Raw genomic sequence first — 25,499 nt, 5'->3', positions numbered from 1 at the left:
TCAAAGCTTAAAAAAATCCTTGTCTGTGGAAAACATAGGCTACATTAAAATAAATATACAATGAACCATAAATGTTGTGTACAAATCTTTATGGATACTGATTTTTTTCTTTCTTTCCTTCATTCAATAAACTACAAACCTGGTCAACAGACTCTGTGCCTTGGTCAGTAAGAATTGTCTTTGGTGCCCCAAACCTGTAAAATAAATGAATGCAGTGAGAGACAACTGCTTCAGATTTATTCGGAATAGCATAGGCTATTTTGTGTAATAGTCAACCAGGACACAAATGTATTCATTTCCATGTTGGTCCTGGTGACTTTCCCCACTAAATCCATGCCCAGAAGTTCCAGAGGCTTGTACACCATAAAATTAAAATTGCTACATTAATACAATTACATTTTGTGACCTCATGACTTCTCAAAACCCATGCACATCTGTGGACAACAAGCTTACATACACATATTGGGATGTACTTGGGCTCCTGCTTGATGGACAGTCTGCTAAACTGGCACTTGACAGACTACAGAAATCTAAAAGCAAAGTATTGATAACAGCATACGTTGTCCCCGACAGCAACATTTTACTCTTCTGAACAGCAGCTAGCATGTCAGTCCAGCATGTCAGTGAATTGTGCTGCTTAAATTAACAAAAACTATCCCAAAATATACATCACAAATGTCCATACCAAAAAAACAAAAGAAAAAAAAAGAAAGAAAAAAAGTAAGATAAGTAGAAACACCCAAGCTTTGTCTTCAGTTATTGTACCTACTTTGCATTAATATGGCAGTGATAGTTATAAAATAAGTGTCATTTAGACTGTTGACTGGATAAGAAATGGTCTATAAACACTGTGGAGTAATACAGAGAAAAATACTGTATGAAAACCTCTAATGCACAGTGGGTCTGCATTGTGCAGCATAAAAAAAGAAACAAGCTCTTTTTGTCCAGCAACCACTTTTCTTCTTAACTTTACATTGTTTTTGAGGAGATGTGATAAAGTTTGCCATCTATTGAAATAGCTTTATTGTTAAAATCTAAACAAATGACCTGCAATGAGTTTCTAAAGGCCCAATTGAAGGAATAGGCCCATTTAAACTGAAATTGGAAAACAGGTTGTGCTAGTTGCTTCAAGTAAGTTGACTTTTTGTTAGTATCAAGTCTTGGTGTATCACTATACCTCACTTCACTATGAGAAAACATGTCAGTGTGTAGTTATCACTTAATAAAGTAGTTTGCTTACCATCAACTTGGAAACTGGAGGAACATCTGCAAATGAAATATTTCTGCTCTTTTTTTTTTTTATGACAAATGGATAAACAGCTCGAGTTTTGTAATTTAGAATTTCCTCATATTGGTTTGGATCCATTGCTTTCATTTGCCAACAAGAACAGTCGTTCAGGTGACAACATTTTGTGATCATCTCCCTAATTTATAACTGAGCTATTTTGAATGATTGATCGATTGATTTATTTGGTCTACTCTGAGATTGTATGCCAATTACAATTACAACATTATGTTCCACACTTGCATCTTGCATGCAAGGCTTTTGTGAAAACAATAACGTTTGGATAAGTGTTCAGATGAAATACATTGCACTGTATCAGTAAGAAGGTAAACAGATTAATCAAATAGAATATTAATTAAAATGTATTGTTGCTCTATATGGAAATAGTAATAGCCTATGCCCTGAGTTTGGATGTCCGCATGGACAGATTACACTAGTTTGCATAGGCAAAATTAAACTGCAAAAACGTGGACATAAGACAAAAACAAATGAACAATTGCAAGATGAAAAAAAAAAGAGAAAGAAAAATCACAGAAGATTAACTGGAGTGTGAGAATCATTTTACTATGCTGCAGTGTAACAAGACATTTGTCCCTTTTTGCTTTCTGTACATTCAGTTGTGTTTTGGTGTATTTGCATGCTGCAGTGTTGCCATATCCACAGTTTTTTTCCCGCGGAATTGGGCTACTTTAGTGCAATGTTTGATTAACAATTTTGTCAGGTTCATTACGCAGACCTGGCAACCCGCTAAGCAGCCACGCTTCGTCAAGGGGGAACAGGAATCGACTGCTACAATGGAAAAGGCAGACATCATGAGAATCGTCATGAGCTCAGGACCTATACCAAGGTGCTGACCTTCAAGAGATGCAGAACAAAAATAAATGACATTTATACAGTATTTTTTTTTATTAAAAATGCATGATGGCCAATTACACATGTGCGCAACAGGCTTGCACAGAAACAAACGAAGAATTACAAACAAATGTTACTGGAATTATTAACAATATTTACCATCTTGTAGTCTGTAAAGAACCCAATGACATTAATTTAAAGAAAAACCCGAAGATGACAGACGGACCATGAGTGCACTAAAGGAGCAGCTTCCTTAACCTGAGGCGGGTAAAACATCATATCCGTTCGCAAGTCTCTGATTGGCTGTAAAAAGTGAGCAGCAATAATTAAAAGCATGAATAACTGGAGATAAAATAGCCCTCAAAATTCTCAAAATTTCTAGAATCACTCTTGATTTTAAATATATTTTAGTGATGACGTGATTCATTACAATCAGAGAAGTTCTTCAGACCTGCGAATAAATGTACAGGTTTCATAACCCAGCTCTTCTGTTCTTTACCTGACAGATATATGAATGACCGTGTTAATCTTTTCGCAGTTCAGTCAGTTTATCAAACACAAACTTTAATGAATAATCCAGTCAAATGTGAGTTGATGTCAGTGTTTAGTGAATGTGTCCCTCTAGTGGCGCACATCTTCATCACATGCAACGCAACGCGCATGTGTTCACCACTAAATTGACACTCATCAGAATGTTGTTCCACACATGAATGACATTCTTTCTTCTGTGGAACATGAAATAAAATACTTGGAGAACAGAATCTTTGATATCTACTCTAGTCACTGTGGTTACAGTCATATTGCTCATGATACTAGCTATAAAATAAATAACACACTATGCATATTAGGAGGGACATTTCTTGAGGTTTGCAGTGGCAAAACAGTCATTATAACACATCTACATACAGACATAATGCTTTCAATGCTGGAGTTTATTAAAGTCATTCTGACCTAGATGATTTAGTCTTTTGTACAGTTACGATATAAAGCATAAATTTACTATGCAAAATATACAGTTGCCATTATCAGACCAATTTCTCCTGGAATCACTAATGTCTCTAAGATACAGGTCTGATCTTCATGCTAATAGACTTCATACTGTAAGTGAAATTGTCCTTCCAGGTTGACCAGACAACGCCAATGGAGCTATAAGTATTATCATTTCCCCATAAGTACACACCGTTGGGGTTTGTAGTGAGACACTTTGCATACCAAAATGCCCCAAGACGCATTCTAGCACAGTTATCTTCATAGACATCTTGATCCTTGTCAAACGTTGAGAACTTCTGATTATTGTGGGAGGTCAAAGAGTCACCTGTGCAGAGAAAGAGCATCATTATAATGATTAACATGATATACAAAAGAGCCCAGTTTCTATTTAATCGGATAGTTGCAATCAAAAAAATCCCCCAGAGAAGAGAAGAACAAACCCCCCAGACACTGTTGTACTTTACAAATGCAAGCTTTTCTGAAGAAAATTGCAAAATTGCATCTATGACAGTTTACTGGCATATTAAAAGTGATAATGTCAATATAATGTAATATTTTTGAGTTATATGATTTTTAATAACACAGCTATATCATAATTATTCAACCCGTATTCAACATTGTTGTTTTTAAGTCATGTATTTGTACGGTAGGGAACAAAATTGTCTTAAAACACAATTAAGCCTTTAGAAACTCTAGTAGAAAACAGAACTAGCTTAAGTTATAACATACGCATACATTTTGAAATCTATAAAGAAGAAATAGTTTTATCACATTAGAAAGTCTACGGTTACAATAGGTTTTTAAAGAAATTTCTCAGAGGCACAGCTTATTAGAGACACAGCAGCCTTATTCATAAGCTTAAAATTAATTGTACCAGAAAACATTTGAGAGTGTTGAAGAAAAAGCACAATATCATAAAATGTTTGATCAGAGCAACTGAGAAAAACCTGCATTGTACAACAAAAGACTTAAAAGATGACTCGATGAAAGCGACTTACAAATGAGGACAATGGAAGCAATCAAAATCAACAAAAGAGCAATGATACGCAAGTGCTACAACAAGTCTCAGTTATCTTAACACAGTATACGTAGCAAGGTTTTTTTATAATATAGAAAAAGAATAGAGCAAGCTAGTGTTCGAAGCCTTTTTTGCTTTTGTTATTTGTGTAATAAATAAAAAGAAAACAAATAGATAAAATAAATTTTTTAAGAATAAAATTAGAAAAGAGAATGCTAGAATTAGAGGGTCAAATAAAGATGGAAGAGATGTGTTTTTAGCCAATTCTTGAAGATGGCTAAGGACTCAGCTGCTCGGATTGAGTTGGGCAGGTCTTGTTATGATCGAGGCCAAATGGGGTTGCATAATTTTGATTGCAACTGTGTATATAAATGTGAATGAGCAAGCATATTTACTCAATGAGTATAAATGAAAACGTCCTACCTGCTCCTCCATCAGTGAATCCTGAAACATATATTTTATATCCGGCACATTCACAATCCACAGAGAAATACGAGTACAGAGCAAAACCTTTCCTTCCTTCAAAGTCCTCCAGATCCACTCTCAGATGTACTTCCTGTTGCGTGTCAGCTGGTACATGTTCTCCAGCCCTGATCATACACATATATGAAGAACACGTTCAACCAAACACTGGACATGAACATCCTCACAAACACACATGAAGAACATGTTCAACAAAACACTGGACATGAACATCCACACAAACACACATGAAGAACACGTTCAACCAAACACTGGACATGAACATCCACACAAACACACACTTGAAGAACACGTTCAACCAAACACTGGACATGAACATCCACATAAACACACACATGAGGAACACGTTCAACCAAACACTGGACATGAACATCCACACAAACACACATGAAGAACACGTTCAATCAAACACTGTACATGAACATCCACACAACACACATGAAGAACACGTTCAACCAAACACTGGACATGAACATCCACACAAACACACACTTGAAGAACACGTTCAACCAAACACTGGACATGAACATCCACATAAACACACACATGAGGAACACGTTCAACCAAACACTGGACATGAACATCCACACAAACACACATGAAGAACACGTTCAATCAAACACTGTACATGAACATCCACACAAACACACATGAAGAACACGTTCAACCAAACACTGAACATGAACATCCACACAAACACACACTTGAAGAACACGTTCAACCAAACACTGGACATGAACATCCACACATGAAGAACACACTCAACCAAACACAGGACACGAACATCCACACAAACACACACATGAAGAACACGTTTAACCAAACACTGGACATGAACATCCACACAAATACACACATGAAGAACACAACCAAACACTGGACACGTGACGAACATCCACACAAACAAACACATGAAGAACATGAACATCCACATAAACACACACACTGTGAGATCTTACCCAGCCAGTATTCACTCTCCACATTTCCAAATCCTCTCTTGTACTGATTCCACGGCTGATAGAAATTCACACTGCCATCCATTCTCCTCTGAATCACCTGTGATGCTTTCATATAAAATATATGATTCATAATGAATTTTCTGATGTGTGTTTAAAGATCTAAAGTCACATTCGTACCGTCCATCCTCCTTTGTCTTCATCGTTCCCATCTGAGATCATCTGACAGTAAACCCAGACAGGAACGTCACCTGTTGGATAGATGGAGTAAATCCCACTGACTGTTTCTCCTGAGTTGTAGATATCAGAACAGTCAAACTGCATGAATTTACAGTCACTGCCCAATACAACCGGGAGAAGTGCCACCAAAAACAATATCTACACAAGACAGAGAAAAAGAGTCATATTCTACATGTGTAATGATAATCAAAATGAAATGAAAGCGAATGAAAGAAGCAAGGAACTTACAGTCATCTTCTAAATCTCTCCTCAGTTGTTCAGAGATTTGTTCTAGAAGGTAATATTGCACAGATGTCTGAATGTTCTGTAAAGTAAATGAAGAATAAAGCAGTAACTATGCCATTATGCCATTCAGTCTGACACAAACACGCTTTATATCTGTCAGATTGCAGGCTCCTCCTCTGTCTTTAAATAAATGTTCACCATGACATTCTAGATTCTTCAGTAAACATCTGTTAGGGGAAAAAATCATACAACATAAATTAAATGTACATTTTCAAATATGTAAATAGACCACAATAAGGAAATGAGAAAAAGCTGCATTATGTTATATTTTGTCTAGCAGATGAGATATTTAGCTTATATTTAGCTTATATCAAGTTATTTTTAAAAAGTTTTTTTAACATTACACCTTGATCAGACCAGTAAAATGCCAGTGTACTCCCCAAACATCAGGAGTTTACAATTTTAGCTGTTCATTTAAATTTAAACAAGTAAATATTTGTTTTGATATAGAATCAGGTTCTAGAAGAGCAATTACTCATAATCATTAACTTATTTTCTTTTTTTTACAATAAATTCACAATTCACAATTCACAAGATTCTAAGGGCTAATGAGGAGAAAACACAAAGTTCTTCTGAAAAAACATCCCATATTAAAATCATCTCTTAAATGAAATTAATCCATGAAATAAAAGGTAATGTCGCCCATGTGTATATATAGATTTATTCTGGAAGCACTCCTGGCCAAACTTCCCCAGAGAGCGCGCGTCCTGATCGAGATACAGTTCACGGACTAAAAGCTTAAACTTTATTGAGATCGGGACATATCAACCAGTAATTTCATTTCCAGTTCCGGATGGTAGAAAGTTCAGAAATTAATGGTAGGCTATGCGATTTATGACAGAATAGTCCCACAACTGATAATTTATTTTTTCCTCATGTCTCACCACAACAATTCAAAACGGACACATTTCAAGTGACATTTCAGAAAAGCAGCGCGCACATTTCTGGTTAAAAATGAAAGGCCATCAACTGACACTTTTGGGAAGCATCGCCATTCAAATCAGCAGCAAGAGTCAAAGTTCCACAGTTTAGTAAATGCAGCCAACCTCTTTAAGTTATTCTGCTGAATGTAATCAGTGTTATGTTTTTCAGATAATATCTGTTGATAAAGTTGATTACTGAAAGTTTTTTTTTTTAATCTTTGTCTGTGTCAGATGGTTCTTCACCTCCATATTCTGCATTAATACTGAGTTGTACATATGCTTATATGGTGTAATCTCACACAGAGATACTGAGGAATCATAAACCCTAAATCCAGCATAGAGAGGTTCAGTGAATGTGGTGTTGAATGTGTGTAAGTGTGTGAGTGTGTGTGTGTCAGAGACGCTGTAGAAGGACAGAGTGCCGACAGACCAGTCCACATAGACTCCTACTCTCTTAGAGGGGTGTGAAGGGACAGATATATCAGTTCCGTTATTATTGTGCCAGACAGTGAACCCATTAGCAGTGCAAAACAAACTCCAGGATTTGTTGTTGTATCCAAATCGACAGTCACTGCCTCCTTTCCTCCTGATTCCTTTATATGTCACTGATATTTCTGTCCCAACTCCATCCCATTCAGCCTCCCAGTAACAGCGTCCAGGCAGACTCTGTCCACATATAACCTGACACCATGTATCAAATCTCTCTGGATGATCAGGATACAGCTGATGCTCTGGCACACGTGTCATCTTCCTGTTCTCATCAGACAGGATGAGTTGAGTGTGTGCTGTGTTTGGATCCAAAATGAGATCACAAGCATCTGAACACAAGAACAGAGAAGCAATGAAAACACAATAGCAGCAACAATCCATGGAATGAAGATGTGTGCATTTAAACATACACCTTTTTGGTCCTGCTGTCATTCTGATATCTCCTCCATGATCTACACTATAAACACACAAACACACACAATTGAACGTAATCTCTCAAGTTCATTGTAACGACAGCTATCACAGGCAGTACTATTTAATCTTCCCAGCCAACATTTCCTGGTGGGGCCAATAAACGCTTGATATGGACTTGAGGGATGGGCCCTACATGGCTTTGTCCATGGGTCCTATGTTGGTTTTGGCCATAGTAGGCTTGCTCAGACAGGACCAACATGGAACCCATGGACAAACCCTTGTGCACTGTCTGTGCAGACACAAAAATTTGGGCTGCATGTTGATGCATGTGGACCCTGCTGATGACGAAAACCACATCATGCAGACATTGCGCGTAACATCTTGGAACGCGGATGGCCAAAGCATTCTTTGGACAATATTGTTTGACCTACTTGAGTATCTCCAGTGAGCAGTTTGGATCCTCCAGTTTGTGGTTGATCAGCTGGACTCCTGATTGTCCTGGGTGATTATAGCTGAGATCCAGCTCTCTCAGGTGAGAGGGGTTTGAACTCAGAGCTGAAGACAAATAACCACAGCCTTCCTCTGTTACCATACAGCCAGACAACCTACAGACATTCAGAGAGATCATCTACAGATACACATGAACATTATGGGCCTGTTTACACCTGGTCACTTCATGCGTTTTCTCTGATGGAATAGATATCCGAAAAAAAAAAACAGGTGTAAATGCCCTCCGAAACACTTTCGACACGCATTTAAATCCTATTGCTCAAACTACTTCAGGAGGTGGTCTGGGCCGCATACAGACGAAACTGGACAAGTGTAAATGCATCTGGTTGTTGAAACCACAAACCGCCATATCCAGTGTAGACAGCAGAATAGGTTCTATTGTATTTTGTCACGCAGCACCGCGCCGCTCACGTCTGGTGTAGACACGGTGTTAGCTGAAATTAGCTGTTGATGAATAAAATAGCATAAAATGCAGCACATATCTGTTGCTTTCGTTGATGTGAACTCCATTAAATTTGCATATAGCACGGGAATTGAAGACCGGTTTTATATCCATTTATTTGCGAAGACACATTTATGTGGCCATGCGTAAATGGAAACGTTTTAACAAATCAGATAGATATCCGATCAGAGAAAACGCATAGTGTGACCAGGTGTAAATAGGCCCTATGACTGACTGTACATTATACCTTTATGTACTATGCATTATATAAGTTCTTGCATACCTCAGTATCTGCAGCTGACAGTTTGGACTTTTCAGTCCATCAGAGAGCAGCTTCACTCCTGAATCCTGCAGGTCATTGTTACTCAGATCCAGCTCTCTCAGGACACAGTTTGAGGATTGTAGAGCTGATGCCACAGTTTCACAATGCTGATCAGTGAGATTACAGGACTGTAATCTTTGTGGAGAACAAAAAATATGTTTATTAAGGAAGGTTTTATAATATGGAGCACACATTTGGGGAAAATATATATTTAAAAAAAAAAACGTTTGACTGTAGCTATGTAGTAGAAGCAAGAAGAAATCCAACATATGTATCCTGTGATTGAATTAAATTAAAAAGAAAGTTAAAGAGAGAATGCAATAATACAAAAAATAGCTTTCTTCAGTTTATCTATTAGTTTAGACGTCATGAGACTTCACTTAGACTTCATAAAAAATAATGATTAATTTTATGTATCTACACTGAACAAAATTATAAACGCAACACTTTTGTTTTTGCTCCCATTTTTCATGAGCTGAACTCAAAGATCTAAGACTTTTTCTATGTACACAAAAGGCCTATTTCTCTCAAATATTGTTCACAAATCTGTTTAAATCGGTGTTAGTGAGCACTTCTCCTTTGCCGAGATAATCCATCCATCTCACAGGTGTGGCATATCAAGATGCTGATTAGACAGCAAGATTATTGCACAGGTGTGCCTTAGGCTGGCCACAATAAAAGGCCACTCTAAAATGTGCAGTTTTATCACACAGCACAATGCCACAGATGTCGCAAGTTTTGAGGGAGCGTGCAATTGGCATGCTGACTGCAGGAATGTCCACCAGAGCTTTTGCCCGTGAATTGAATGTTCATTTCTCTACCATAAGCCGTCTCCAAAGGTGTTTCAGAGAATTTGACAGTACATCCAACCGGCCTCACAACCGCAGACCACGTGTAACCACACCAGCCCAGGACCTCCACATCCAGCATCTTCACCTCCAAGATCGTCTGAGACCAGCCACCCGGACAGCTGCTGCAACAATCGGTTTGAATAACCAAAGAATTTCTGCACAAACTTTTCAGAAACCGTCTCAGGGAAGCTCATCTGCATGCTCGTCGTCCTCATCGGGGTCTCGACCTGACTGCAGTTCATCGTCGTAACCGACTTGAGTGGGCAAATGCTCACATTTGATGGCATCTGGCACTTTGGAGAGGTGTTCTCTTGACGGATGAATCGTGGTTTTCACTGTACAGGGCAGATGGCAGACAGCGTGTATGGCGTCGTGTGGGTGAGCGGTTTGCTGATGTCAACGTTGTGGATCGAGTGGCCCATGGTGGCGGTGGGATTATGGTATGGACAGGCGTATGTTATGGACAACGAACACAGGTGCATTTTATTGATGGCATTTTGAATGCACAGAGATACCGTGACGAGATCCTGGGGCCCATTGTTGTGCCATTCATCCACGACCATCACCTCATGTTGCAGCATGATAATGCACGGCCCCATGTTGCAAGGATCTGTACACAATTCCTGGAAGCTGAAAACATCCCAGTTCTTGCATGGCCAGCATACTCACCAGACATGTGACCCATTGAGCATGTTTGGGATGCTCTGGATCGGCGTATACGACAGCGTGTTCTAGTTCCTGCCATTATCCAGCAACTTCGCACAGCCATTGAAGAGGAGTAGACCAACATTCCACAGGCCACAATCAACAACCTGATCAACTCTATGCGAAGGAGATGTGTTGCACTGTGTGAGGCAAATGGTGGTCACACCAGATACTGACTGATTTTCGGACCCCCCTAATACAGCAAAACTGCACATTTTAGAGTGGGCTTTTATTGTGGCCAGCCTAAGGCACACCTGTGCAATAATTATGCTGTCTAATCAGCATCTTGTTATGCCACACCTGTGAGGTGGATGGATTATCTCGGCAAAGGAGAAGTGCTCACTAACACAGATTTAGACAGATTTGTGAACAATATTTGAGAGAAATAGGCCTTTTGTGTACGTAGAAAAAGTCTTAGGTCTTTGACTTCAGCTCAGGAAAAATGGGTGCAAAAACAATAGTTTTGCGTTTATAATTTTGTTCAGTGTATATATAAAAAATGAATGTAAATTTGAGTTACAGTGCTCTTCTGGTGTTTTTGATCACTGGCATCAGTCTCATAAGTGCTTTATCAGATCTGCAGTATTTATGCAGTTCAAATTTCTCTTGAGTCTCTTCTGACATCAGGAGCACATACACCAGACCCGACCACTGAGCAGAGGAGAGATTCTGTGCTGAAAGATTTCCAGAGCTCAGATACTTCTGGATTTCCTCTACAGAGTCATCTTTCAGTTCACTCAGACAGTGAAAGAGGTTGATGGTCCTCTCTACTGATTCTTCCATCTCTATTGTTATTTTGATATAGTCAGCAGTGTCTTTGACACTCTTGGGTTTCATTTGTAGTCTTGGCAGCAGTTCCTTCAGATCACTCTGATTGGACTCCAGTGACAGACCCAGCAGGAACCGGAGGAGAAGGTCCAGGTGTCCATTCTTGCACCGTAAAGCCTTGTTGACTGCAGACTTATGAAGGTCAAATAATGATGTTTTGGAGAGTTTCCATGTCAAATTTTCTCTCCATGATTGAAGAAATGGGTTTCTTCCATTGCATTTGTATCTGAAAAACACGTAGAGAGCAGCAAGGAACTCCTGGACGCTGAGATGTATGAAGCTGTAAACTTTTCTCTCTGACACAGCCTTTTCCATCTGAAAGATCTGAGTGCATAACCCAGAATACACTGACCCTTCACTGACATCTAGTCCACACTCCTCAAGATCTTCTTTGTAGAAAATCAGATTTCCTTTCTGCAGCTGTTTAAAGGCCAGTTTCCCAAGCTTCAGAATAATCTGATCAAAAGACTTGACTTCAGGTTTAATGTCATCACAGTATTTTGTTTTCATCTGTTGCTTCTGAGAGAGTAAGAAGCTTGTGTACATCTCTGTGAGAGTTGTGGGTGTTTTGTCATTGCTCTCTCGAGCCAGCAGAGGCTGAAGAACAGTGAGAGAGATCCAGCAGAAGAGGGGGATGTAGCACATGATGTACAGACTCCTGGATTTCCTGATGTGACGGATGATGTTTCCAGCAAGCTCTGGAAAGCTGTTTTTGATGAAGTATTGCTCTTTTTGCTCATTATTGAATCCTCGCACTTCTGTCACCTGATCAATGTAGTCTCGAGGAATCAGACCGCCTGCTGCTGGTCTGGATGTGATACAGATGAGAGCAGAGGAAACCAGATGTCTTTTGATCAGGTGTGTAACAATCTTACTCACTGTTGTTTTTTTATGCATATCTGTAAATCTGTCACCCTGTTGAAAGTTCAAAGGGAAGCGACATTCATCCAGCCCATCAAAGATGAACATGACCTTAGAATCATCCTTAGGAAGAGAGGACAGTTCTTCAGGATCACTAAAGAAGCATTTGTTAAGCAGTCCCATGAGACTGTACTTTTTTGTAATCAAATTCAGTCTACGGAATGGGAGTGGAAATATAAAAAGTATGTCCTGATTTTCATTTCCTTCGGCCCAGTCAAGAATGAATTTATTAACAGAAACGGTTTTTCCCACTCCTGCGATCCCCATCATCAGCACTTTTCTGTTTCGTCGTCCCATATGGTCTTTGAACATGTCATTGCACTGGATCGGTGTGTCCTTGGCAGAAAATCGAATGCGCTTTGATTCAATCTGTCTTACCTCGTGTTCACTTACTATTCCTCCAGTCTCATTCTCCACCACATATAGATCAGTGTAAATATCATTCAGGTATTCCCGATGACCCATTTGAGAATTACCAACCAATATCCGGTTGTACTCCTGTTTTAATTTGTCTTTCAGTCTGAGGCTGATCTCTCTGTAATTATGAAAATCAGCTTTAACGCTCTCTGTGTGTGAGCCTTTGAGAGAGAAGAAAAGTTGACAATAAGTATACATGTTAATAAACAAATAGTTCATATGTAAATTCTAATCTTGCAAAGTCATGGAGATAACAAAAGGGGGGGGGGGTTTGTTGGGGTTGAAGTGTAAACTGTTCTATTGGAGTCCCGGGTCATGCTCCCTCATGAGGTTTATTTATTTGTTTGTTTGCTTATATTATATATATTGTAAAATGGACTTTTGTGCTATCATCCACACATGCAAAGTTGGTTGATAACATGACTTCAACAAAGTAATAGCCTAGTTAACAATTACTTGTTTACATAGGATATATAATGTATTTTATATTATTTAGGCACTTATAGGCTACAGTTTGACAGAATGTTCTAATTCAACACACCATGGGAAGTCAATTTAACATTTTCTTATATTGATATTGTTTATTTCTTACTCCAGTTCATCAGGCTCTTAATGATTTAATCTATGCCATCTACTGGAATATGTGAAGGCCAGGTTTTTCCATCACTCATCATTAGAAACCATTTTACACATGGCTCTTGAATCTGACTTGTACCTTCTCTTATAAAAATGTACCATAGTTCTTATCTGTAACATTTGACCTATTGAGCCTATTAAGACTAGCCTATTAATCACTACCAGGCCAATAATTACTTTTTTTTATTAATCTATATAGCATTTGTTATGAAAAACAACAGCCTGCACATTTAGAAACAATAGCTACAACATACCACAGTTGTAATATCTATAGGGAAAAATCTATTTCCTTAATAGATTATCCATTATAAATTATACAACAAATTATACTAAATTTACCACAATAAATAAGCCTATAATATGTGATAAATTCCAGTAAAGGCAGTCATAAGTAGTTTAAAGATTTTAATATATGTTAGTTCTGGTGCAAAATTATGCTTTCTCCTCTTTTCATCAGTCTTTTTAGTTTATTTGTTTTTTTTTTGTTTTTTTTAGATAATGTTAGACTTTCTCCATAGCATTTTAAAGTGGCAATTTCTCAATAGAATTCAAATAGATTTCACATTTTACCATCTGTATGGAAGAAAAAACACACGATTAAAGAAACCGATTTCATTACCACTTTGTCTCCTCGTACTCCTTGGAGGGCACCAACACGTAACAAGTGGACTATCGAAATAAAGTGTTACCTAATATTGGACAGGCAAATTTCGATGCATTTTATTTCACTTTCCAAATTCGCTTCCACAAATTCAGTGGTTAAAATTCCGAAAATTCGCCATTGCACATCCGGGAACTGCAAGGATAACAATAGAGCACCAATGCATGATCTCCATCTGCTGTCAGTCGCTCACCAGCAGGTGGCGCAAGTGGCTGTTGATGAAGACCAAACCAACAAGTAGATTAAGTCATTCATTCACAAAAACTGATCTGCAGAAATGGAGCAAGCGCTAAGTAGAAGTTTTGATTATCGGGACCAGTATAAACATGAGGAAAAGCAGATTGTGTGTATGTTTAATTCAACATCTGCGCTATTTCCTGTAGCCTACATGTAAGCAGCTTTCTCTACCACAAAGGACATTATAATGCTATTTTACCCAACGCTGAAGTACAGAACCAACATTACATCTGAAGAAGACATATATTGCTTTCGGTTGCTTAGTTTCCTTTACTTTGAATCATGGCTTGTGTGACGCTCACCACCGGATGTGCAATAGCGAATTTTCTGCCGAATTTTAACCACTGAATTTGTGGAAGCGAATTTGGAAAGTGAAATAAAATGGACTGAAATTTGCCTGTTGAATATTGTACATCGTATTTTTAAACAGATTGAATATTTTGGAAGTGAATTCTGGAAGGTGAATATGAATTATTTATTTTTTAATCATGAAAATGTGTGTGAAATATTTTGAATTGAAATATTCACAGCTTAAATAAACAACTATGTTAAATTTCAGGACCTAAAAATGCAAGCCCTGTAAATACAAGGCATTAAAATGCAAGCACTGTTAATTCAATGCATTATTTTTTCAGTTAGTTCTATTCAACATGCTTTTTTGTTTCAAAGACATATGGCATTATTTTTCTTCCATACATCAGCTTCACGATAGGAACGGCTCTACCAAATCTTATCACACTTTGAGTGCTGGTGAACGCACGCAGAGTATAAACTGATTTGCTTGCCACTCATGCACAATTAAAAGAATTGCGTTTCAGTCATATTGTGCTGATAACTGGTCCATTCAGTTCGCATGTTAAGTTAATGCTTTTAAAAGCGCCGAAGGTGCGATATAAACAGTTAATTAATAGCCTGCCGCCATTCTGTTTTTGCAAGTGACAGCGGTGTGCCAGTTCTAACGCCATGGCAAAAGATCGAGCAAAGCATGCTAACTGTTCTTTCCTTGGTTGTACAGATGAGCACAGAACACTATTTAGAGTCTGTTCACGATACAGCTTTATATTCAGGACATGCAGGTCCCTCACTTTATATTTCGTGTATGTTTGCAAATCACCTTTCTGGGTAACACTTTAGTATACTGTTCCATCATTAATGCATAACTACACAAGAACACATGAGTAATGCAATATCAACACTCTAGTACTACTAGTATCTAACAAGAAACTCTGATTAATGAATAAGTAAGTAATAGTGCTTATTCAAATGTGGTATTTCACTATTAGCTAATCAGTAACTACTATTTTTCATACCTCCCTAAGAACTACTGTATACAGGTTCATAATTAATGTGAATAATACATAATGTATAATTAATTCTGAAGTGAAGGTCATGGTAACCCACTAGTAATGACTCAAGTATTACAAAATTCTTCACAAGGAATTACTAATTATTTGGATCAGTATTCTAAAGTGAATAACATGATAATTCTCTAGTTATGACTGAAATCATTGTAAGCTTTTAAGGGTTTTGTAAAGTATTGGATAGTAATTATTGAGGTGTTACTACATCCTTCTAAAGGAATTAGTAATTTTTTGGGTCAGTATTCTAAAGTGAAGATCGTGATAACTCCCTATTAATTACTTAAGTCATTGTAAACTTTTGGGGCTTTGGGGTTCTAGTTAGTAATTAATTTTGCTAGATTCAGTAACACTTAAATCATTACTAGTGGGTTACCGTGATCTTCACTTTAGAATACTGATCCAAATAATTAGTAATTCCTTTCGAAGGATGTAATAACACTCAAGTCATTTCTATCCAGAACCTTACATGTATCTCAAAAGCTTACAATGACATCAGCCAATCTTAGGGAGTTATGATGCGTTTAACTTTAGAATACTGATCCAAGCTATTAGTAGTTCCTTTAGAAGGATTTGGTAATACTTCAGTCATTATTAGTGGGTTACCATGATCTTCACTTTAGAATTAATTATACATTATGCATAATTCACATTAAGTATGAACCTGTATACAGTAGTTCTCAGTAGTTCTCCAGGATATATGACAAAATATAGTAGTTATTGATTAGCTAATAGTGAACTACCAGTTTCAACTGAGCGCTATTACTTACTAAATCATTAATCAGAGTTTCTTGTTAGTTAATAGTAGTTACTAGAATGTGCATTAGTCATTTGTTTCTGTCAAGTTATTAATTAACAATGGAACAGTATTCTAAAATTTTACCCATTTCTGAATGTGCTTGTTAGCATGTCATATCTTATTGTATTCACAGAGACCAGAGCTATTTGTTATTTTTATTTTTAACCTGAAAACACTCATCATCTGTCTTTATTGCTTCTTAAGAATAAAATAAATAACAACATAGCTCTGGTCTCTTTGAAAACAGTCAGAGACAATGGTAGCTTTAGTCACATTAGCCGTGCTGCATGCTAACAAGCACATTCAGGAAGGCGATTTGCAAACATTGACAAATTTTGCGATAGTTTCAAATACTAGTCAAAATTATAAGCAATTGTATAACTGTGTAACTGTGATATACCAGGATGCTTGCCTGATTACAGCCCCAGATGCTGGATAAGCTCCAACATCCCTGTGGCGCTACATAAGACAAGGGGATGGATGGATTATGATATAAGTAGTCTGTTATATATGGCCTTGGTCCTGTAATTACTCTACTTCACCTAGAATCTGATATGACTAAAATATGAGTGAACCCAATTAATTGGTCAATATGAATTTCCCTGTACCGACAGTGATCATTATTTACCCCAGATCTGTTTTGAAGTGGCAGAAGTTTTGATATTTCCCTTAGCCTGAACTGTTAAAGAGAGAAAATGCATTGATATACTGTGCCCTCCAAAAGTATTGGAACAGTAAAGACAAAATTGCTCTTCTGGCTGTGGAGTCAAGACATTTACAAATATGATTAAAAGATGAATATGAGACAAAACTACAGAATGTCACATTTTATTATTAGCCGTTTCAACACATACATGTTTTACCAAATAAAAAGAACATCACTTTTAGAGTTCATCCCACTCATTGATGTGAGCATAAGTATTGGGACAGTTGAACATAAGGCAGATATAAAAGATTAAAAGCTATTATTTAGTTGCAGATCCCTTGCGCACAATCACAGCAGTGAGTCTGTGACCCATAGACATCACCAGACTCTTGGTCTCATCCTTTGAAATACTTTCCCAGCCTTTAATGCAGCCAATTGCAACTGTTGCTTGTTTTGAGGAGTTTCTGCCTTTACTCTCCTCTTCTTCTGGTGAAATTCGTGTTCAGTTGGATTTAAATCTGGAGATTGACTTGGGCAATCTAAGACTTTCCATTTCTTTGCCCTTATAAATACCTTGACTGAACTGGCAGGTGTTTTGGGTCATTGTTCTGATGAAATATGAAGCACTTCCCAATGAATCTGGTGGCATTTTCTTGAATATTGGTAGGCAAGATGGTTTTGTACCTTTCTAAATTCATTCTGCTACTGTCATCATACATTAAGTCATCAGTAAAGTTGAGAGGGCTGTTCCAGAGACAGCCATGCGTGCCCATGCCATGACACCACCTCCACCATGCTTTACAGATGAGGCTGTATGCTTGGGATCATTGCAGTTCCCTTTTTTCTCCACATTTTTGCTTTCCCATCACTTAGATAAAGGTTCATCTTTCTCTCATCGGTCCATAAACACAGTTCCAAAACTCTTCTGGCTCACCTTTGTGCTTTTTTGCAATCTCTAATCTTGCCTTTCTATTTTTGGAGCTGGTCAGAGGTTTGCATCTTGCTGTATAGCATCTGTAATTCTGTGTCAAAGTCTCCTGAGGACAGTAGATTGTCAGAGCATCACCCCAGCTTTCTGGAAGTTGTTGGTGATTTTACAGACACGTCTTTTAGGATTAATTTTCACAGCTTTTATGATTTGTCTGTCATCAACTACTGTTGTTTTCTCAGCCGGTCATTGTTGGTTGCTGGTGTCGCTGGTGGTTTCCAAACTCTTGATTTCTCCATGCCCTTTGTTTTTGCTAGAGCTCTAACTGACTTCTTCTTTTCTTTTAGCATCCAAATTGCTTGCTTTTCTCTCAAAGTCAGCTCCCTCGTCTTCATCCTGGATTGTGTGTGTCATCATCAAATGCAAGATTCAGAATGCAGAAGTAATGGATAAAACCGATACGACACATTCCCTGCTTTTAATATCTGAAGAATTAATGCAACAGGACACAGCTGATCGCTTAGAAAGACCTGTGAGGCAACTGTTCCGATACTTATGCTCACATCAGATAGAGGGATGAAACTCTAAAAGTGCTGAGCTTCTTAGCTTGAAAAACATGAATGTGTTGAAACGGCTAATAATAAAATGTGACATTCTGTAGTTTTGTCTCATATTCTTCTTTTAATCTTATTTGCAAATGTCTTGACTCCACAGCCAACAGAGCAATTTTGTCTTTACTGTTCCAATACTTTTGGAGGGCACTGTAAATCACACAAGCACATTGGCGGAGCTAAAAGGAAAGTTTAAGCTGAAAGCCAACAATTACTTCCTTATTTACATTAAAGACCATCACACTTCTAAACAGTCACTGTTAAATAAAAGAGAAAGCATTTCAATTTAATTTTAATGTTACCTTCTTTATGCTCATTCTCTAACTGTTCAGCCAGAAGGTTTTGGTTCATCTTCTTTAGGATTTTCACTGTGATCTTCACAGCTTTTTCTGGTCCAAAATGTGCCACCATTTTATCCACTGTGTCTAAGACATCTGCATTCTCCATCTCAGAAGCTGAAACACACTCATGATGCTTCAAGTACCACTGAAACTCCTTCACATCATTTTGGACTAGTTCCCTCAGTGAGTTTGCAAGCAGCTCCTTAACAGATGCCATCATCCTTCAATAAACCACTGTTGCAGGAAAAGAAAAGAAAATAAAAAAATTCTAATAGTTTCACTCTAAGTGCTCAAATGTTATGGTTAATGAAATGAAACAAAAATTCACAAAATTTTGATTAAAGTCTCAATTTTGACACTGAGGGTCTAATCAATGTGAACTAATGCATGACACTTTTAAATCTATACAGATATGTATTTCACGAAGCAGTATTTATTAACTTACTGTGAATAATGATGATGCAGATGTTTCTTGTTCCTCCTCTGAACTATTGCCTCTTTAAGCAGAAGCTCTGAAAACCATCCCGCTTCTGCATTTTCATACAGTGGGAGTGATTTATGTCAGAATGTAAAGCAGTAAAAGCAGAAACATTTCAGAGAGAAAAAAAAAGAAGGAAATTACAGTTAAAGGGGTCATGAACTGCCTTTGTTTTTTATTTTGTACTGTTCTCTGAGATCCACTTATAATGTTTTTAAGATTTTTACATCAAAAAACTTAATTTATAACTAAAATGCTATTTTCTGTCCTGTTTTTAACCCCCCTCATCAGAACGCTCTGTTTGAATTGGCGTGGCGGATTGTAGACTCTGAAGTAAATGCCCACTGCTGTGATTGACTAATAGTTGTGTGTGTTTGACAGGGTACATTCCTCATAGATGGAAGCTGCTGTTATATAGGTCAAAAATGCACAAATAACTCAATACATACAGTATTAAATGATCTGTAAGAAGAGACAAAACAATAGTGATCACATAATGAAAAGTTCCTCACACTTGTGTTGCAACATTACTGTGAGCCAATATAGTCGACAGCATCGTCTTTTAGTTTCAATCTTTCTGAAAATCCCACGTCGAATTGTGCCTTATTTGTAAATGAATCCACGGTAAAATGAAGTGAACAAAGGACCGAGTTCTTACTGAAGCAGTCTGGATCTTCATTAAAAATAAAGATCAGCCACTTTTTCCTAACGCTGGGATCAGAAGGAAGGCAACACAAACACTGTTTTTCAACAGCTTGGCACTGAACAGTGTCTTGTTGTCTTCAGAGTATCTTTATCGTTTGATTTCTGTGACACTATTACATCACAGAGTGGAACATTCCACAAGCTGTGGTTTTGGCAGACTGCCTTCAATATAAGCTGTTTTTAGACTAACGACAAAGTTTTGAGTTCTGAAAATGACAGGATGTTTTTATAGTACAATGACCTCTTATATGTCAAAAGATCAAAGGAATTTGGGTTTCTCAGTTTATGACCCCATTAGTGCACTCTCAGGGCTGGGTTGTGGCAGGAAACATGTTTATGACCCCATTAAAATGAGACAGACAGCAACAAGATACAGATAAAGACAGACAGGCAGAAACAGAGGAGAGACACTTTGGTTTGAAAATTGGAGGGATGGATGATCCTAGATGATTAAATCGGTTAAATCTGGAATGAAACAGCGGGTATGACAACTAAGGATGCACATTTTAGTCAGTTAGTTTACTAATTTGAGTACTGACCAACTCAGTGAAAAACAATTGAGAAAGCCTGTCTTTTTGCACTGTCTGCAGATTACCGTAATAATCAAAAACACACACACACACACATACACACACACACACACACACACATTTTCAATTTGCTGTGTCAATTTGTGTTTTGAAAGTCTTTCTCAAGATACAAGGGTCCATTCCTTTCATTTGCATCCCATCTGACTTGCGCTGTCCTTAGAATTCATGTGTTCTCTGTTGCTTTTCTATTAGATGAATGCTGCAAAATAAATGGTCATAACTTTAAAATTTAAAGATGCCTCTACTTGAACAACTTTGTAGAGGTGTTATAGAATTTCATGACAGGTCATTGTTTTCATGATCAATCTTTGGTGTTTCAGGCTCTCACGCACATTGTAACACACAGCTGCAGTGGTCAAATGTGTTAAATGAACAAGAACTCATACATGTTATCTTGTCACTGCATTATAACTGATGTTTATTGATCCTGGAATATTTTTTATAATGTTGGTTGGACAAGTCTGTATTCGCAGCACAGTTCACACTTGCATATAATTAGCTGGAGTATAGTAATGCATAATTGGCGTGCTGTCCGGGGAAGGGCCCTGAGCTCGGCCCTTACCCCCCGTATAAGTGTGGTAAGAACTCAAGTAGTAAGAACTCAAGAGTGGAGAAGGGGCAGTGGAGGGATGCCGATTAACCGTCAATGGATAGAGGTATGTCAGCTGTATTTATACCTATGCGTTGATTAACTTGAGTGCGTTCCTCTTGTGTTAATTAGGCTATGTGTCTGACATGCTCCTCCTGAACTTTGTTAATAAAACATAATTTCGTGCTAGTGAAAGGATGAAATTATTTCCCTATGAAATTATTTCCTCATGAATCCAAAACGTCAGGAACTCACACAAAACAGATGCCATGCAACAAAACAATAAAACTAATCTGGAGAAGAGCTCTCCAAAGAGAGCAAACAACACCACCCTGACCAAACTTATCTCCTCCCTCAAAAGCGAGAATATCCATACACCACGTATTATATCCTGTGAATCTGTTGTTTTTCCCTTTCATGTTTGGTATCGTTCTAAAGGTCTCTGTGCAATTGGTGAATTGGTCTCAATTTTACAGTAGTCACTTGTATTATGAGAAAGATTGAAAACTTTTGTAGTATTCTGTTCTGCTGCTGAGGGGTGTGTCCACCTCAGGGTCTGTGGGAATGTTTATCTATCTCCAGCCAGGTGCGACCCTGGGTCATGAGAACCTAAATAACCAAAGTTATATGTTTTTACAACTGATTTGAAACTTTGTTATCTGGGTATATAAGGGAAGTGGCAAAACACTACGGTGGGATTTTGTAGTCAACCCAGATAAATGTGGAGACTCTGGAACTCACATGCTGCTGTGTGTCCCTTTGCTGTCAGGTATGCATCTCTTAGATTCAATCTTTGAGCAATTGATGTTATGTATTTATTTGAATTGTAACTGAACTTAACTCTGAATTGCCTTCTAATTGTTTTGTTATGTAATTGGCATCAGGGGCGGACTGGCCGGTTCATCATCAAAGAAAAAGTGTCAAATTAAGTGATATTGATGGCAGACAAAATTGGGCGCTAATGCAATCTATTTTTGTTCATGAGAAACCGAAACTAACACGAAGTGGGCTCATGATGGCAAGCAAATAGCGTGAAGATAAAGGTGGTTGGAAGAAGCTAAAAGAAAAAGAAAGACGCGAACAGTTAGGTTACCTTTGCCCTCCTCTCTCATGTAGCATGTAGCCTATGAGCACTATAGTAAAATCCTAGGACACCCATAGTCTGAAAGTTCACTGATATGTATCACTCCGCATTGTCTGGCAATTCATTCATAAAGAGACTAGAGACAGCAGCGATTCTAGGTTCTAGATTTTGTGTTATACTTTTTTTATGTAGATTTCAAGAATTTTAGTTCATACGATAGCCTAATACATTTATTTCAATCCCTTTCTGAAAAAAATAAATAAATAAAAATAATACTGGTTACAATGAAACTGTTATTGGTTTTAATGGAAACTGTAATAGTGCCTATTGGTCTCTGCTGGTAATTGGTCGCCTTCTATTGGTGGCTTTAAAACAAAAAAACAAAAAACCTGCTAAATCCTAATGTAATATGTCCCAAAACACACTACAGGAACCGTTTCTTAATGATTTTAATTGTTAAAGGGGTCATCAGATGCCCATTTTCCACAAGTTGATATGATTCTTTAGGGTCTTAATGAACAGTCTATAACATACTTTGGTTAAAATTTCTCAATTTCTCCATGGGGTGATGAGCAGTTCTGCTTACTTTAGCTTTTAGTTCTGCTTATTTTACATAATACATATTTACCTGACTGATAATAAAACGTTATATTTGATTTATTCTAAACTCTCCAGAAATCATTATGACTAGTAGAACGGAGCAGTAGGCACGTCATCAGAGACCTCAGATTTCTGTCTATCACTGGTGCTAGCAAGTTGTACGGGAAAAGACACAGTAAACTACACTTTTTGTCATAAGCAAGCAGTAGGCGGCAGACAATTAGGTATTAGTCTACCTACATCCTCTGACTAACATCAGACTGGTGAGTTTGTGAGCGTAAGATCCACGCAAGGCCAATGTGAGACTTAAAAGAGACATTAGGTCACCAGTGAATGGATAATTGAAAGTATAGCGAGCCAGGAATAATCAAATATCTAAATTAATACACAATCAACATTTGTGATTAGTTTTTAATTAGAAACATTGCCGAAATTGGAGTCAGATTAACGTGGAAGCCCATTTCCGCCATTGAATAAAAAAAAAAAAAGGTTATTGCGACTTTTTATCTCACAATTCTGACTTTTTTTCCCCCACAGAATTGTGAGATATAAACTCGTTATTATATCTATATTGTTATATCTAACAATTCTGACTTTTTAACTCACAATTGGGAGTTTGTATCACACAATTATGAGAAAAAAGTTGTAATTACCTTTTTAAGTTTTTTATTCAGTGGCAGAAACGGGCTTCCATAGATTAAAGACGGAGCTAGACTAAAATTTAAACTAAATCCTGATTAATTCAGAAGCGCAAGTAAAAGGCCGAACATGCATCAAACCTTCAACCAGGCCGCTGGATTCTGCTTTTTGGGTTGGTGGGTGGATCCTTACACTAGGAGCTTTTGTTTTGCTTTTACGTTACTTTAAAGCAATTTTCAATGTTTGAAGTAGAAAGACTGAAATAGGATTTTATTGTAAAATGTACTCCAATGTTCAAGTCAAGTCTCCTTTATTTCTATAGCACTTTATACAGTACATATTGTGTCAAAGCAGCTTTACAGTGTTGAACAGAAAAATATTTTAATGATACAAACAAAATGTAATTCTGCTGTAAAGCAGCTGTAAAAAGAGGACAATAGTAAAAAGTATATATTTTTTTCAGTTAAAGACAGTTCAGTGTTGATTCAGTTTAGTTTAATAACTGTGTAAAGTCCATCAATTATGGAATGAGTTCAATTAATCTGTAAAATGGCTCTGGAGAAAACAGTGATGTCATCATACAGTTCAGTTCTCCTCCAATAGTGTCTGTGCAATCAAGTCAATAATTTTGTCAAATATCAAGTGTCCCCAACTAAGCAAGCCAAAGGCAACAGTGGCAAGGAACCAAAACTCCATCGGTGACAGAATGGAGAAAAAACCTTGGGAGAAACCAGGCTCAGTCGGGGGACCAGTTCTCCTCTGGCCAGATGAACCAGCATGGCGAGGTTTAATTCCAGTCTGCAACACAAGTCAGATTGTGGATTAGCATTGCTCAGAACATCCATCCAGTTCCTTCCACTTGAAGACTGGATACATGACATGGTGAAGGAGTCGAAGCTGGAGAGGACTCATCTGGTTCCTGTGGTCTTGTCCCGATGGCCGTTTAGGAGACAAGGTTTTCACTGGGGATCTTTCTCTGGGGCTCATCTAGGTGTCCTGGTCTCCGCTGACATTCAGGACTGTAGGGGTCATCTCTAGGTGCTGATCCACTATCTGGGCTGGATACGGGTGACTGCAGTGACCATCTGATCTGGATACAGTCTGGAGCTGGGTGGCTATGGTGACCTCGGAATAAGAATGAAACAGACTAATATTAGCGTAGATGATATTCTTTTTACGATGTAATGATGGTGTTATGGGAAGTGTTCCCGGTTCCGGTTGACCTAATTAATGCAGCCTAACAATCCTTTCATGGATTTGAATTATAGAAATGTGATAGTGTGTTATGTGTATAGGAGACTGTTGCAGAGTTTAGGAGAAGGATCTGCCACCCGCAGCTGATTTTGATATTCTAGGTATTTTCAAATGGCCAGAGTTTTGAGATCGTAGCAGACATGAAGGACAATAATGCGATAAGAGCTCGATCAAGTACTGTGGAGCTAAACCAGGGGTGTCAAACTCAGTTCTTGGAGGGCTACAGCCCTGCAGAGTTTAGCTCCAACCCTAACAATCACATCCTTCAGGCTTATTTGAAAAATACATGGTTTGTGTGTTGGAACAGGGTTGGAACTAAACTCTGTAGGGCTGCGGCCTTCCAGGAACTGAGTTTGACACCCCTGAGCTAAACCATTCAGGGCTTTATAAGTAACAGGGAGCCAGTGCAGTG

The 25,499-nt window shown here is 37.9% G+C and overlaps 2 protein-coding genes across 4 annotated transcripts; both read right to left on the bottom strand.

Annotated features, from left to right (window-relative positions):
* Positions 1 to 1,828: 1,828 nt before the first annotated feature.
* LOC131528209 (microfibril-associated glycoprotein 4-like) lies at positions 1,829 to 6,612 on the bottom strand. Its single transcript, XM_058757244.1, is given in 6 exon segments — positions 1,829 to 3,452; positions 4,569 to 4,694; positions 4,697 to 4,735; positions 5,588 to 5,684; positions 5,765 to 5,962; positions 6,053 to 6,612. Coding segments are annotated over 6 exon segments (723 nt in total). The 5' UTR covers positions 6,059 to 6,612; the 3' UTR covers positions 1,829 to 3,195.
* A 144-nt stretch (positions 6,613 to 6,756) lies between these two features.
* Positions 6,757 to 20,328, bottom strand: LOC131526642 (NACHT, LRR and PYD domains-containing protein 12-like). Of its 3 annotated transcripts, XM_058755203.1 has the most exons (8): positions 20,139 to 20,328; positions 19,594 to 19,678; positions 19,110 to 19,382; positions 11,286 to 13,092; positions 9,171 to 9,344; positions 8,367 to 8,540; positions 7,932 to 7,978; positions 6,757 to 7,850 (listed from the first exon to the last, which is right to left on the bottom strand). In XM_058755203.1, exons 3-8 carry the CDS (start codon positions 19,366 to 19,368, stop codon positions 7,225 to 7,227), a joined length of 3,087 nt encoding a protein of 1,028 aa, XP_058611186.1. In that variant the 5' UTR covers positions 19,369 to 19,382; positions 19,594 to 19,678; positions 20,139 to 20,328; the 3' UTR covers positions 6,757 to 7,224. The 3 variants fall into 3 exon arrangements, with proteins under 3 accessions (XP_058611186.1, XP_058611015.1, XP_058611098.1); XM_058755032.1 differs by having other exon boundaries at positions 6,757 to 7,978; XM_058755115.1 differs by lacking the exons at positions 19,594 to 19,678; positions 20,139 to 20,328 and having other exon boundaries at positions 6,757 to 7,978; positions 19,110 to 19,528.
* Between the last annotated feature and the right edge of the window lie 5,171 nt (positions 20,329 to 25,499).

Source organism: Onychostoma macrolepis, chromosome 01 (genome assembly GCF_012432095.1).
Source record: "Onychostoma macrolepis isolate SWU-2019 chromosome 01, ASM1243209v1, whole genome shotgun sequence".
Lineage (NCBI taxonomy): Eukaryota > Metazoa > Chordata > Actinopteri > Cypriniformes > Cyprinidae > Onychostoma > Onychostoma macrolepis.
Note: the sequence above shows the minus strand (reverse complement) of the source record. Positions and strands in the feature narration are given on the sequence as shown.